Source organism: Maniola jurtina, chromosome 6 (genome assembly GCF_905333055.1).
Source record: "Maniola jurtina chromosome 6, ilManJurt1.1, whole genome shotgun sequence".
NCBI lineage: Eukaryota > Metazoa > Arthropoda > Insecta > Lepidoptera > Nymphalidae > Maniola > Maniola jurtina.
In genome coordinates, this window is record NC_060034.1 from 8519064 (window position 1) to 8530418 (window position 11355).

The 11355-nt window shown below is 34.4% G+C and overlaps 2 protein-coding genes across 5 annotated transcripts; one reads left to right on the forward strand and one right to left on the reverse strand.

Annotated features, from left to right (window-relative positions):
- The first annotated feature begins 3502 nt into the window (after positions 1-3502).
- Positions 3503-7639, forward strand: LOC123866166 (translation initiation factor eIF-2B subunit epsilon). 3 transcript variants are annotated; one of them, XM_045907554.1, is made up of 10 exons: positions 3503-3713; positions 3787-3911; positions 4009-4200; positions 4881-5064; positions 5231-5475; positions 5561-5680; positions 5749-6056; positions 6238-6420; positions 6558-6838; positions 7003-7639. In XM_045907554.1, exons 1-10 carry the CDS (start codon positions 3621-3623, stop codon positions 7210-7212), a joined length of 1941 nt encoding a protein of 646 aa, XP_045763510.1. In that variant the 5' UTR covers positions 3503-3620; the 3' UTR covers positions 7213-7639. The 3 variants fall into 3 exon arrangements, with proteins under 3 accessions (XP_045763510.1, XP_045763511.1, XP_045763512.1); XM_045907555.1 differs by having other exon boundaries at positions 3553-3713; positions 3806-3911; XM_045907556.1 differs by lacking the exon at positions 3787-3911 and having other exon boundaries at positions 3632-3713.
- On the reverse strand, positions 7318-8896 carry LOC123866171 (anaphase-promoting complex subunit 10). Of its 2 annotated transcripts, none has more exons than XM_045907567.1 (4): positions 8741-8896; positions 8514-8650; positions 8120-8356; positions 7318-7767 (listed from the first exon to the last, which is right to left on the reverse strand). In XM_045907567.1, the coding sequence occupies exons 2-4, from the start codon at positions 8608-8610 to the stop codon at positions 7556-7558; spliced, it is 546 nt and encodes a 181-aa protein (XP_045763523.1). In that variant the 5' UTR covers positions 8611-8650; positions 8741-8896; the 3' UTR covers positions 7318-7555. The 2 variants fall into 2 exon arrangements, with proteins under 2 accessions (XP_045763523.1, XP_045763524.1); XM_045907568.1 differs by having other exon boundaries at positions 8514-8703; positions 8779-8845.
- Positions 8897-11355: the final 2459 nt, after the last annotated feature.

An 11355-nucleotide genomic window follows, 5' to 3' on the forward strand; every position in this document is an offset into this window, starting at 1 on the left:
AATTATAACGTATTTAGATCGAAACTACTTATTTACTAAGATAAATTTTGGCATTTTTATGGTTCTGCAGCCAAAGAATGTCAACGGAACCCTAAGCCTTCGCTAAAATTAAAAATACATCATCGTCATCATGATCACCCCTTTCCTGACCCACTACTGAGCCTCCTCAAAAAGTATATAAAGTTTTTATCTTTTACGATGGTACGGAGCCCTTCGTTTGCTAGTCTGACTAGCACTTGACTGGGTTTTTCTTTCTAACTTGAGTGTTTTTCGGAGGTCGGTCAAAAAACTAACTAAGTGCGAGTCGGACTCACACACGAAGGGTTCTGTATCTTGGTACACGATATAACACTGTTTACCTAGGTACCAACTTTTAATATTTTTATTATTTAGCATGGTGGCCATTTTGAAATTTTTGTTATTTGGATTGGCAAAAACGTAAATCCATGTGAGTGAAGGTCCGGGTATCAAGTAATGCGCAATAAACGCGCGAGCGAAGCGAGCCTACTTTTTTATATTTTTACAAAAAATCTATATTAATATTAGCGAAAGTACCTTTCAGGGATCATCTTCTTACCCAAAATTTGATTTTATTCAGAGACAGATTGCAGCGCGAGTGAAGCGAGCACAAAATCGCAGAACAATTTATTATGCATTTTAATAACAATTTCCTGTTGTCTGGGATTTCAGGGGGTGGAGGGGTTGGGAGTACAAACCCCCTGCCTACAGCCATGTATAGATTATACCCTTAAAATCAAATAGTTCCTACGGGATTTTGAAAAACCTAAATCCACGCGGATGAAGTTGCGGACGTCAACCAGTTATAAAATATTTAAAAAATTCTTGTAGGTTCACAAACGTATTAGTTGAGTGCTACCGTTAAATTTGTTTACGTGAAGTGCATTTTCATGCAGATTACATCTTATTTATGACGGAACGTCTACTTTGTTTGACCACGTGCTACGATAAAGTTTTTTGTTACATTATCACCTTCACGTGAACCTATGAACTGCCATAGTATACCATGACGTGTGGACGGTATTAAACTTATTTTACGAGGTACCATCTAGTTTTTTCTACGAATCTTATAGTTTTATCATAGACTAGCCGATGCCCACGACTTCGCCCGCGTGGATTTAGGTTTTTCGAAATCCCGTGGGAACTCTTTGATTTTCCGGGATAAAAAGTAGCCTATGTGCTAATCCAGGATATTATCTATCTCCATTCCAAATTTCAGCCAAATCCGTCCAGTAGTTTTTGCGTGAAGGAGTAACAAACATACTCACACACACACACACATACAAACTTTCGCCTTTATAATATTAGTGTGATAGCAATCCACCCGGCTTCGCACGGGTAGCTTATCAAAGTTTTCGTAAGGATCTCTATTTTTTTTGAAATTAGATAATAGCTTATGTCACTCAGGATTAATGTAGTTTTCTATTGGTGAAAAAAAATTCAAAATCGGTTCAGTAGTTCCAGAGATTACTCTCTACAACCAAACTTACACACTTTACCTTTTTATAATTTTAATATAGATAATTATCTATAATATATACTTACCCCTGGTTTATATCACAAAAGCAAATAAATTATTTTATTATAAACTCGAAAATTGAAAATTTTGTCATAGTCGATTAAATCGGCGCGGCGGCCCACTGTACTTTCATAAAATAATAGGGGAGCGAGCCGGTTGTTACCTACTCGCGCTATGATACCTACCATCGACATCGGATGGCGGCGTTTAGGGCTCTTAAATGAAAATTTCTTTATAAATGAGTCACAGTTTTAAACAGGTTTTGCCATTTATTTTTGAAGCGCCACCCCTGGATTCACTGTAGATACGTACAACTTAGGTAATTCGTTACTAAAGTTACCCGTTCCGTAATAAATTAGTTTTTATCATGGAATTATGAAGTACAGGATACCTTATCTAAATACCACTTGTAAACCACGAGTGTAAGTAATAAAGATGGATCGAATGCTACTAAATATATATATATATATATATATATATATATAGCTTTACGAGCTATTTGAAGCGTCGAAGCAAATCTTATATCTAATCAAAGAAGCAAATTACATAGTTACCTACTTTTTCGCTATCTCACTTTGGCTGCCAAATAAGAGCTAGAGATTGTATTACATTCACAGGTTGGTCCGACCTCTCACTTTAATTTTTGATTTTGCTTCTGAAAGTTAATAATAAAAGATAAGGAACACTTGATCCATCTTTATCTATATCAATACAAGATCTATAATTCGTGCCAGGCTCAAAAAGTTAGAACCCAGAGCTGTAACGCCAGTTGAAAACAAAACTTGTGTCTATTATGAACATATCACTGACCTCTATTAATGCTATTAATACACGCTGGATTCGCGATTACCAACCTGTTCTTATTACACTACACGAGTCTGCCCGCGAAATTCAAATTTAATTTGGTTTTTCGCAATTTACTAATACGAAAAAGAAGGCATATGACATTCTAATAACGCCAAATATGGCAGTATCATCTCCACAGCTTATACAAAAATCTTTACTTGAAAGTTTAGTGTCCAGTTTAGTCAGACTATCGACTAATTCGTGAGTAACTCACGTCAAACTCATTATTTTGACTCATGTCTTAAACACTTTCAAGTAAAGATTTTTATATCAACCTGTGGAGATAAGACTGCCGTTGGCGCATTAGAATGCCATGAGCCTACTTGTGAAAATCAAAATTAAATTGGAAGTTCGTGGACAGATCCGTCTAGAGCATAATATTCGCTACTTTGGTGGCTTGACGCACTCCAGTAATGCGCGAGGCTGCAATTATATTATTATTGCTTACTAGATGATGGCCACGGTTTCGTCCACGTGGATGTAAGCTTTTTAAAAATCCCGCAGGAACTCTTTGCTTTTCCGTATTTATTCATCCAAGGCTTTTCCGGGATAATAAGTTGCCAATGTCCGTCCTCGAAATGTAAGCTGACTCTGCACCAAAAGTATAAATCAGCTAACTAGACGGATGTGGTTTTAAAAATCCCGAGGTTAAAAGTAGCTGTGTCCGTCCCCGGACCGGGCTGCTGTAAATTAATTCTGCACCAAACATCAAAATCAGTTAAACAGTTGAGTTGTGAAAAGCTAGCAGACAGACATACTTTCGCATTTATAATACTGGGTTCCTGATCTGATATTCATCGAGTTGCTAGATTTTATGATTGTGTGATTTAATTTTGTGGTGATTAATATTTACATTTATACTACGATTAATTCATTCGCGGCGATTGTCGCGACATAGATAATAATAATGTAAATTGAATATATAAAAAGAGCAACCACTGGGTTTTTTGCTGGTTCTTTTCAGTGGGGACGACTTTCAGAATCGGTGCAAATTATTTTGACGATTCAAAACTACTTATAAAAGTTTATTTGATTAAAAAATATGCATTCTTTTCTGTTAAAAAAAAATGGCACACAAGTGACAAGACCTTATCTAGCGCACTTGTATTATTATGTCAATATCTGTGTCAACTGCCACCCGAATCAACCCATAACATAACCCGTCCCATATAAATACCTAACCTAAAAAGATTTTCCAAAAACTTTTTGAATTTTCAAGAATAATCCAATTTAAAAGATGGAAAGCGATAAAGAAAACGTTGTTCAAGCAGTGGTATTAATGGATGTTTTCAATACTAATTTTGTTCCAATTTGTAATAACAAACCTATGGTGAGTTTACTGTTTGCGTCTAATCTCTATTTTTTTAAGCGAAGTATAACTTATTACTGTTTGTATCTTGTAGGGCTTATTTCCCGTTGCAGGTGTTCCTCTAATAGATTATGTACTGGAATCTCTGGTGTCTGGAGGTGTAGGCGAAACCATACTTTTTTGCTGTCAAGATGGCCCTAAAATTAAGGATCACATAAAGTAGGAAATTATGGCGTAACATTTTTGTTTATCAAGCTTGTTATCATACTGAATTAGTGTTTTTTTTGTTGTCAATTTATAAATGTGTAATTTTCAGAAAATGTAAATTAGATAAAGTTCCATGGACTTTAATGATGGACGTGCAAATCATGACTTCAGATATTTGTCAGACTATGGGGGATGTTATGAGAGAAATAGATGCTGCTGGCATGGTCCGTGGATTCTTTGTACTCTTAGGAGTAAATACAATAACAAATATCAATTTTGCAGCTTTGTTAGAGCAACACAAGTAATTATTATTCTTATTAAGTAATATTGAAGTTTATATATTTTATTATTTTCATCTAAAATATTTACTTATAAGTAGGTACTTAATAAGTAGATAGATAATGGTGGTGACTGGTGATGTGGCGTTTTTATAATTTTCTTAAGGTCCCATATCTCAAAAGAAAAAAGGAACCCTTATAGGATCACTTCATTATCTGTCTGTTGTCCGTCAAGAAAAGGGAATAAAAACCTAAAGGGTGCGTCCCCTTAATTTAGAATCATGAAAGTTGGCAGGTAGATAGGTCATGAAGCACGAGTAAAGGAAAAAATGATTAGTTTACGAAATCACATATTATAGACTAGCAACCCGCCCCGGCTTCGCACGGGTGGACGTTTATTTTTTCTATTTTCCGGGATAAAATATAGCTTATACGGATTCGGAAGAATCCCTCGTAAGTAATGGTAAAAGAAATTTTGAAATTGGTGCCGTAGTTTTTGAGCCTATTCAATACAAACATACAAAAATACAAAAATACAAAGGTTTCCTCTTTATAATATTAGTATAGATGGCACTGTCCATCATTAACTTGCAGTGTTGCATATAAAAGTGTTATATCTCAAATGAGCATGCTTAATTTATAGAGCATCTTTGGGTATTGCACCCCAAAAAATAATTTAGTAATGAACCATTTATCTTGTCAGGCAAACCTGTAAGAAAGATAAAGGAGCAGCGATGACCCTTGTATATAAAGAAGTCGCTTGGGAGCACCCTTTGATTAGCAATGATAAATCATTTCTATTGGCAGCTGATGGCAATACACAGAAAGTTTTGATGCATGAGAAATACAAGCCAAAATCAAAAGAAGCCACAATTTCTTTGCCTTTGGTAAGACAGCATTTTGAAAAACTAAGTTTCCATGGTTTTATAACTATATATACATTTGAATTAATTTATTTAAAAATTTTAGCAATTGCAGGCATAGTGTACTATATTTTCAGAAACTTCTTTAATCTTATAGGAATAAATGAGAGGTGTGGATTTATATTTTCAGGAAATAGTTTTACAACATTCTGAAGTCAAGTTACATCATAATTTAGTGGACGCGAACATTGCTCTTTGTTCTCCATCAGTGCCACCACTTTTCTCAGATAATTTTGATTTCCAAACCAGAAATGATTTTATACATGGAATACTTATAAATGAAGACATTTTAGCAAGTACCTTATATTACACATTAACAAAAGAAAATCAGTATGCTGCAGCCATAACAAACTGGAAAACTTATCAAATTGTTTGGTGAGACTTATTTATAGCTACGTATTCTGTTTATGAATATATTTGTTAAGAAATTTCTACATGTTACTTTGATTTTATATTTTAGTTGGGATATATTACACAACTGGGCATACCCATTGTCAATTGAAACTGGTTCATTTTATAAAAACAGCTATATGTTTATGGGCAAACACAACTTTAGAAAGATTAACTCAACTTTAAGCAGGTAACTATTTGAAAACTTAAAAAAATCAATGTTGCAGTTTATTTGAACTACTTATTTCTGAATTTCAGATCTTGTACATTAAAAGAGGATGTTCTAATCGGAGATGGAACACACATCAGTGATATGTCATTAGTATCCAGATCTATGATTGGCAATAACTGTAAAATTGGAAATAATGTTGAAATCCAAGGCAGTCACATTATGAACAATGTAGTAATTAAAGATAATAGTAAAATACTGAACAGCTTTATTGACAGTAGCTGCACAGTTGAAGAAAATTGTAATTTAGAAGGTGTTATAGCTGCTTCTAATGTATGTATAGATGCTGATAGTAAACACAAAGGGCACATATTTGAAGAATTGAAAACTGAGAACGGTAAGTACATAATAGTGTTAATTAATTAATTGATGGTGGGTGCTTAAAGCTAAAAGCTAAATACATGAGACCCTGTCAGGGTATTGCAAATACAATTTTAACAAATTAAGATGAATTATTCATTATTATGATATATTAATTATGATACATTAATATGATATACATACTCATTTCCTTGCAGATAAAACACTTTTAAAATCAACATCTGAAAGTGGAACAGAGTGGGAGAATGAGTCATCAGGAGATGGAGAAGATGAGTTTGTGGGTTTTGAAAAGGAATGGAGTGACAGCGAATCATTTTATTCTGACGACAGTAGTGCTGTTTCCTCTTTACCTGAATCTCCAGTACCTGAAGATACTAATAGTAAGTTGGGAATAATTAAAGAAATAATTATTATTTTCTTTTCAAATTAACATTTTGCTTTAATTAGCAAATACAGAAAATATTTTAAATTTCATACTGCTTTGAGAACAATAACCATTTCAATTCTTTCATTTCAGTATTCCTTCAAGAAGTTATAGATAGTTTAGCTAGAGGTTATGAAGAGAAACTCAAATGTGATTATCTTATATTGGAAATCAATTCATCAAGATATGCCTACAATATACAGTTGCATGAAGTGAACTTCTATGTCATTAGAGCACTTCTCTCTATGCCAGTATTGGTTGATAGTAAAAGTGTACTCAATACTGTGAAAGATATAATTAAATTTTTTCGTCCAGTAATTTCTAATTATATCAAAAGTAAATCCTCTATTATGGATTGTTTGAGAGCTGTAGAAGTGAGTAATTCTTAATTTTTTTTGTCCGTCCTTTTTCTAATAAAATACAGAAAAACCTTTATGAAGTCTATGGTACACTCTCTTCTCGAGTTTAACTCGTACTTGTCGGGCCTTTTTTAACAAAAATTAACAATGTATTAAGCAATTATAACATTATTTTTCAGGATAGTTGTATTAAAAATGAATGGCTAGATGGAAAAGCTGGGCAAATTATCCACTTACTGTATGAATTTGATGTTGTTGATGAGGATTCTTTGATAGAATGGCACAGAGATTTGAAAGAAAACGAAAGTGTTCTTGCTGGACAATCATCAGTAATCAAGTTCTTTGAATGGCTTCAAGAAGCAAGCGAGGAAAGTGAAGGCTCAGATTGATGAACTTCAAAAATTAAAAACCTTTTTCAAACAATCATTTATTTGGAAATCAGTAGCTGTTTGCAAAACTTGTGATTAGTACATTGCAATCATCACAATGATTAATTGGCTGAATTTAAAATAATAATTATGGTACTGTTGCCATAACTTTATGTTTTAACTTAGACTTTAGAGTATCAGCCTATTTGGACCCTCCCAGGTTGTGATAAGTGCATTGTTTGAATCAAAGTTAAAATTTGTAGTTCACAACTGCCATAACTGCCCTATTGGCTGCAGTTGTGTACTATAAATTTAATGTACATATATAGTAATTAATTAATTAATTAATAATTGTAAGTGAAAATTATCGAATTGTGGCATACTGCTGAAATTGTACAGTTGAAAAATTTCTAAACTTGTTAATATCGAATGAAGTTGGTTCACATGGGGAGTGTATTTTTATTTGTCTCATATGTGTGTCTCTTCCATTCTGATGATTGCTCAATACAGCTATTTGTATCATGTAAGTTCTGATAGGTCTATCATGAATATCCTTAATTGGTATCATTTCCCAGCCTTTAAAAGAAAATAATTGATTAATTTGTCATACATTACCATAAAAGATTAGTCTATTCAATTATTCATTCTTTGTTTTCATTATATTGAGATAGGGGACATTTTAAATTATTTCTAATAGGTGAAAAACTTGGATAAAATTGATTTAGTAATTTATGAGAATAGTAAGTAGGTATTTTCAAACTATTTTCTTTATAGATTTTATAATATGATCAATTCAGATTAGCACTTTTACAGTCTACACAGATGTGACTAGCTGACTTTATATTATGAAGTGTAGTGATGAGTCCGCTGAAGTATTTCAATCAGAATAGGTACTTATTATACAAAACAAAGTTAAACTAATCCTTACCACTGGGTTCGATTAATTCAATCACTTCTATCTCCTGTAAGTCATTAAAATGTGTTCCAGCTCTTATAGATATTCTACTAGGAGTGTAACTCTCATCCAACTTATAATCAGTATAAATGTAAATATGCGAAACCATAGTTTTTCTTTGAAATTGAATATTGACTAAGTGAGGTAACTGGCCATCTGATTGCCAATAAGTGTCCATACAATCATCTCGTAATTGATCAATACCAAAGCCTGCAATAGATTAAGTCACGTTATTTAAACAACACACCAAACTAAATTAATCACAAGGAATTACATTGATAGGAAGTTTGACTATGCTCGAAGGCTCGTAATGAAATAAATCATAGGCACATAAATTAACTGACAGCTAAGAATGTGTTTAACTCACCTGGTTTGCAAGAAGATAAACTCCAAATTGCATGGTTTCCGACTTCCCTCACGGTTCCAGATCTCTCACTAGCTAGTGGATCCTTTTCAGAAGTCATTTATAAGGCGGTGACACCGTAACCCGTAGCGGAGAAAGCTCTAAAAATCAGTGACCAGATTATGACAGATATTTCCACCTTTACTTGCAAGACCTTTATAGAAAACACTTGCAAATTGATTAGAAATTACCTTCTAATAATAAGTTCAATTAAGAAAGCTTTTGGCACTTTTTTATGGCTTATCTCAAATCTTTTTGGGCGGATTTTTGTTTTGTCAAAAATAGTCCAAACTCCAAACAAAAACAAAACATAACAACAGTCAACAACTGACACCTGTCAACATCTTTTTTTTCCTCTCTCTCGTCTGGCTTTACAAAGATTAGCCAATGTCAAGGTTGTAGTTATTTGTAACGAGTTAGTTAAACTATACAAGTATGGACCCCGTTTGTGCCGGCGCTTGCCGACATACGCACAGCACCCCCTTAGAGCGCTTTCCAGTCAGTTTTAACAAAAAAAAAAAAACACTCCAAAAAGGCAGAGCACGCCCGTCAGCTAACACCAACACAGACGAAGTCGTCAACCTCCTATATTTACAAAAGTTTGCAAAGTTGGTACTCTGTGGTCAACCCAGTGCTCATAGATAATACACTACCTACCCAGTGCTGCCATGGTTTCCCCTGGTTTCCCCCATCAAACAGTCAACACGGCTAACATTGTAAATGTTTCAAACATTTTACAAATTGGTGACACTCGTGACGTCAGTATAAATATAAATAAAACAAAGTCGAGTTAGTTACACCTTTGGTTATACCACACCATATTTTTAAAACTTAAGAACACCAGTAACGGTTTTGATGATCTCTTATTTGTTGGATTCGTTGGATTCGTCTCCGCCCCGAATTGCAGCAACTATTAAAATCACCCAGAGTAAAGTTACAATCTCATTATATTTATGAGGATAACTAACCTTTACTAATACAAGTACGCTGGACCTGCGATTGCCGACCTGTTTTTGAAGCAACTTGATTTTGGCGCTGATAGAGCCGCTGATATGCTGAAAGCGTCATGGCGTCATGTGAGCATTCTCAGAACTAAATGTTAGTAATGATTAATCAGACATCTGTCAACACGCCGTGATAGCTTAGTGGTTAGGACATCAGCCTTCTTTTAGGGATGTCAGGGGTTCGATCCCGGGCACGCACCTCTAACTTTTCGGAGTTAGGTACCTAGGTGTACTTTTAAGCAATTAAAGATCACTTCGAATAAAGATCTAACGGCGAGGGGAAATATCGCGAATTTTTTGCCTGCCTGAGAGTTCTCCAAAATGTTCTCAAATGTGTGTGAAGTCTGCCAATCCACACTGGGCGAGCATGGCAGACTATGGCCTAAACCCTTCCCATTCTGAGAGAACCATGCTCAGTAGCTAGCCGGCGTTTGGTTGATGATGATGATGACGTCCATTTAATTGATGACGATGTCCGATTCGATGACATGCTGTGACAGTTATCAAAGTTAATCACATTATGTTTTCAAAGTTTACAAAATTACCACAGTTTTTCATTATCCAAGCTTTTCTCGAGCTTTTCAACCCGCTAAAATCGTGAAAACACATCCCTATAATAATCCCTCCCGTTTAAAATGGGTTTTTGGCGTATAGGCAAAAAGCAATTGGAACATCTATCAGCATTTACAGGCTCTGTTGTTGCATTTGGTACGGCGAGTTTAATAGGAATGGTGTATTTTACCGACTGGAAAGCCATCTGTTTATATATTCCTTATTACAATGGTAAATTCAAAGATGAGTCGGATGAGTAATATTGAAATGATTCTTTTATTAAACTTTGGAGGTATAAATTGATTGTCCTGTTGTATCAGTAAGCTAATGTTTAATGTGCAGTGTACATAATATCTACCTAAATCATGTAAAATAATTCATGAATTGTGATTAGATTCGCAACAGCACGCGCTTTGTTGAAGCCATTATTCGGCGCACGCGTTTACTTGTTCTGAGTCTATAGAAATCTGGATGGAGAATTAATATAATGACTGGTTTAAGAGATCAGGTGTGTCGGGATTTCTGTAATAAAATGTCAACTGGCTCGCGCACACCCGGCGCGGCACCCGCAGCTGCTCGCCCTCCGCCCTCCTCCTGCGCGTGCATTCGTGCGCCCTCTGAATAAACACCTCTCAATTTTTATTGTAATGTTCAATTTTTATTGTTATTTTTTAAAAGCAGCTAAAATAAAAACGATGAAATACATTACTACGCTTTAAACCTTTTCCTTTAATAACTGTAATTGTATGATTTCTGTACATTAAGAAGGTATAGTGGTTTCATTGTGATTAATAATATAAGAACGCTAAGTAGGGTTTTACAAACAAGTTGACGTTTACATAAGCCCGAGCCGTAGGCGAGGGTATAGGTACTATCGTTACGGGTTCTTGTATGATTTTTACACTAAACATATAAATTATCTAAGCTGATAGTAGGCACAAACTTTGTAAAGATAGTAGAATAATTGGATTTTGATAGATTTATGAAGTATAACGACAAAAATATTATCATTCCCCATCCCGAATATTGTTTTTCGGCATAAAAACTATCTATTAAAAATGTTGACCCGAAGTATTGGCTATAAGTACCTATCTGATAAAATAAAAGCATTTAATATAGCTACAGAAAACGTCCAGTTAGTTTATTTTAAGTATAGATCTAGCACTACTAATAATGCATCGCGGTCTGTGGTCTAACATAAATCCACGAGGTACCCTCAATACAAAATGTAATAAAACTTTCTCAGGGAA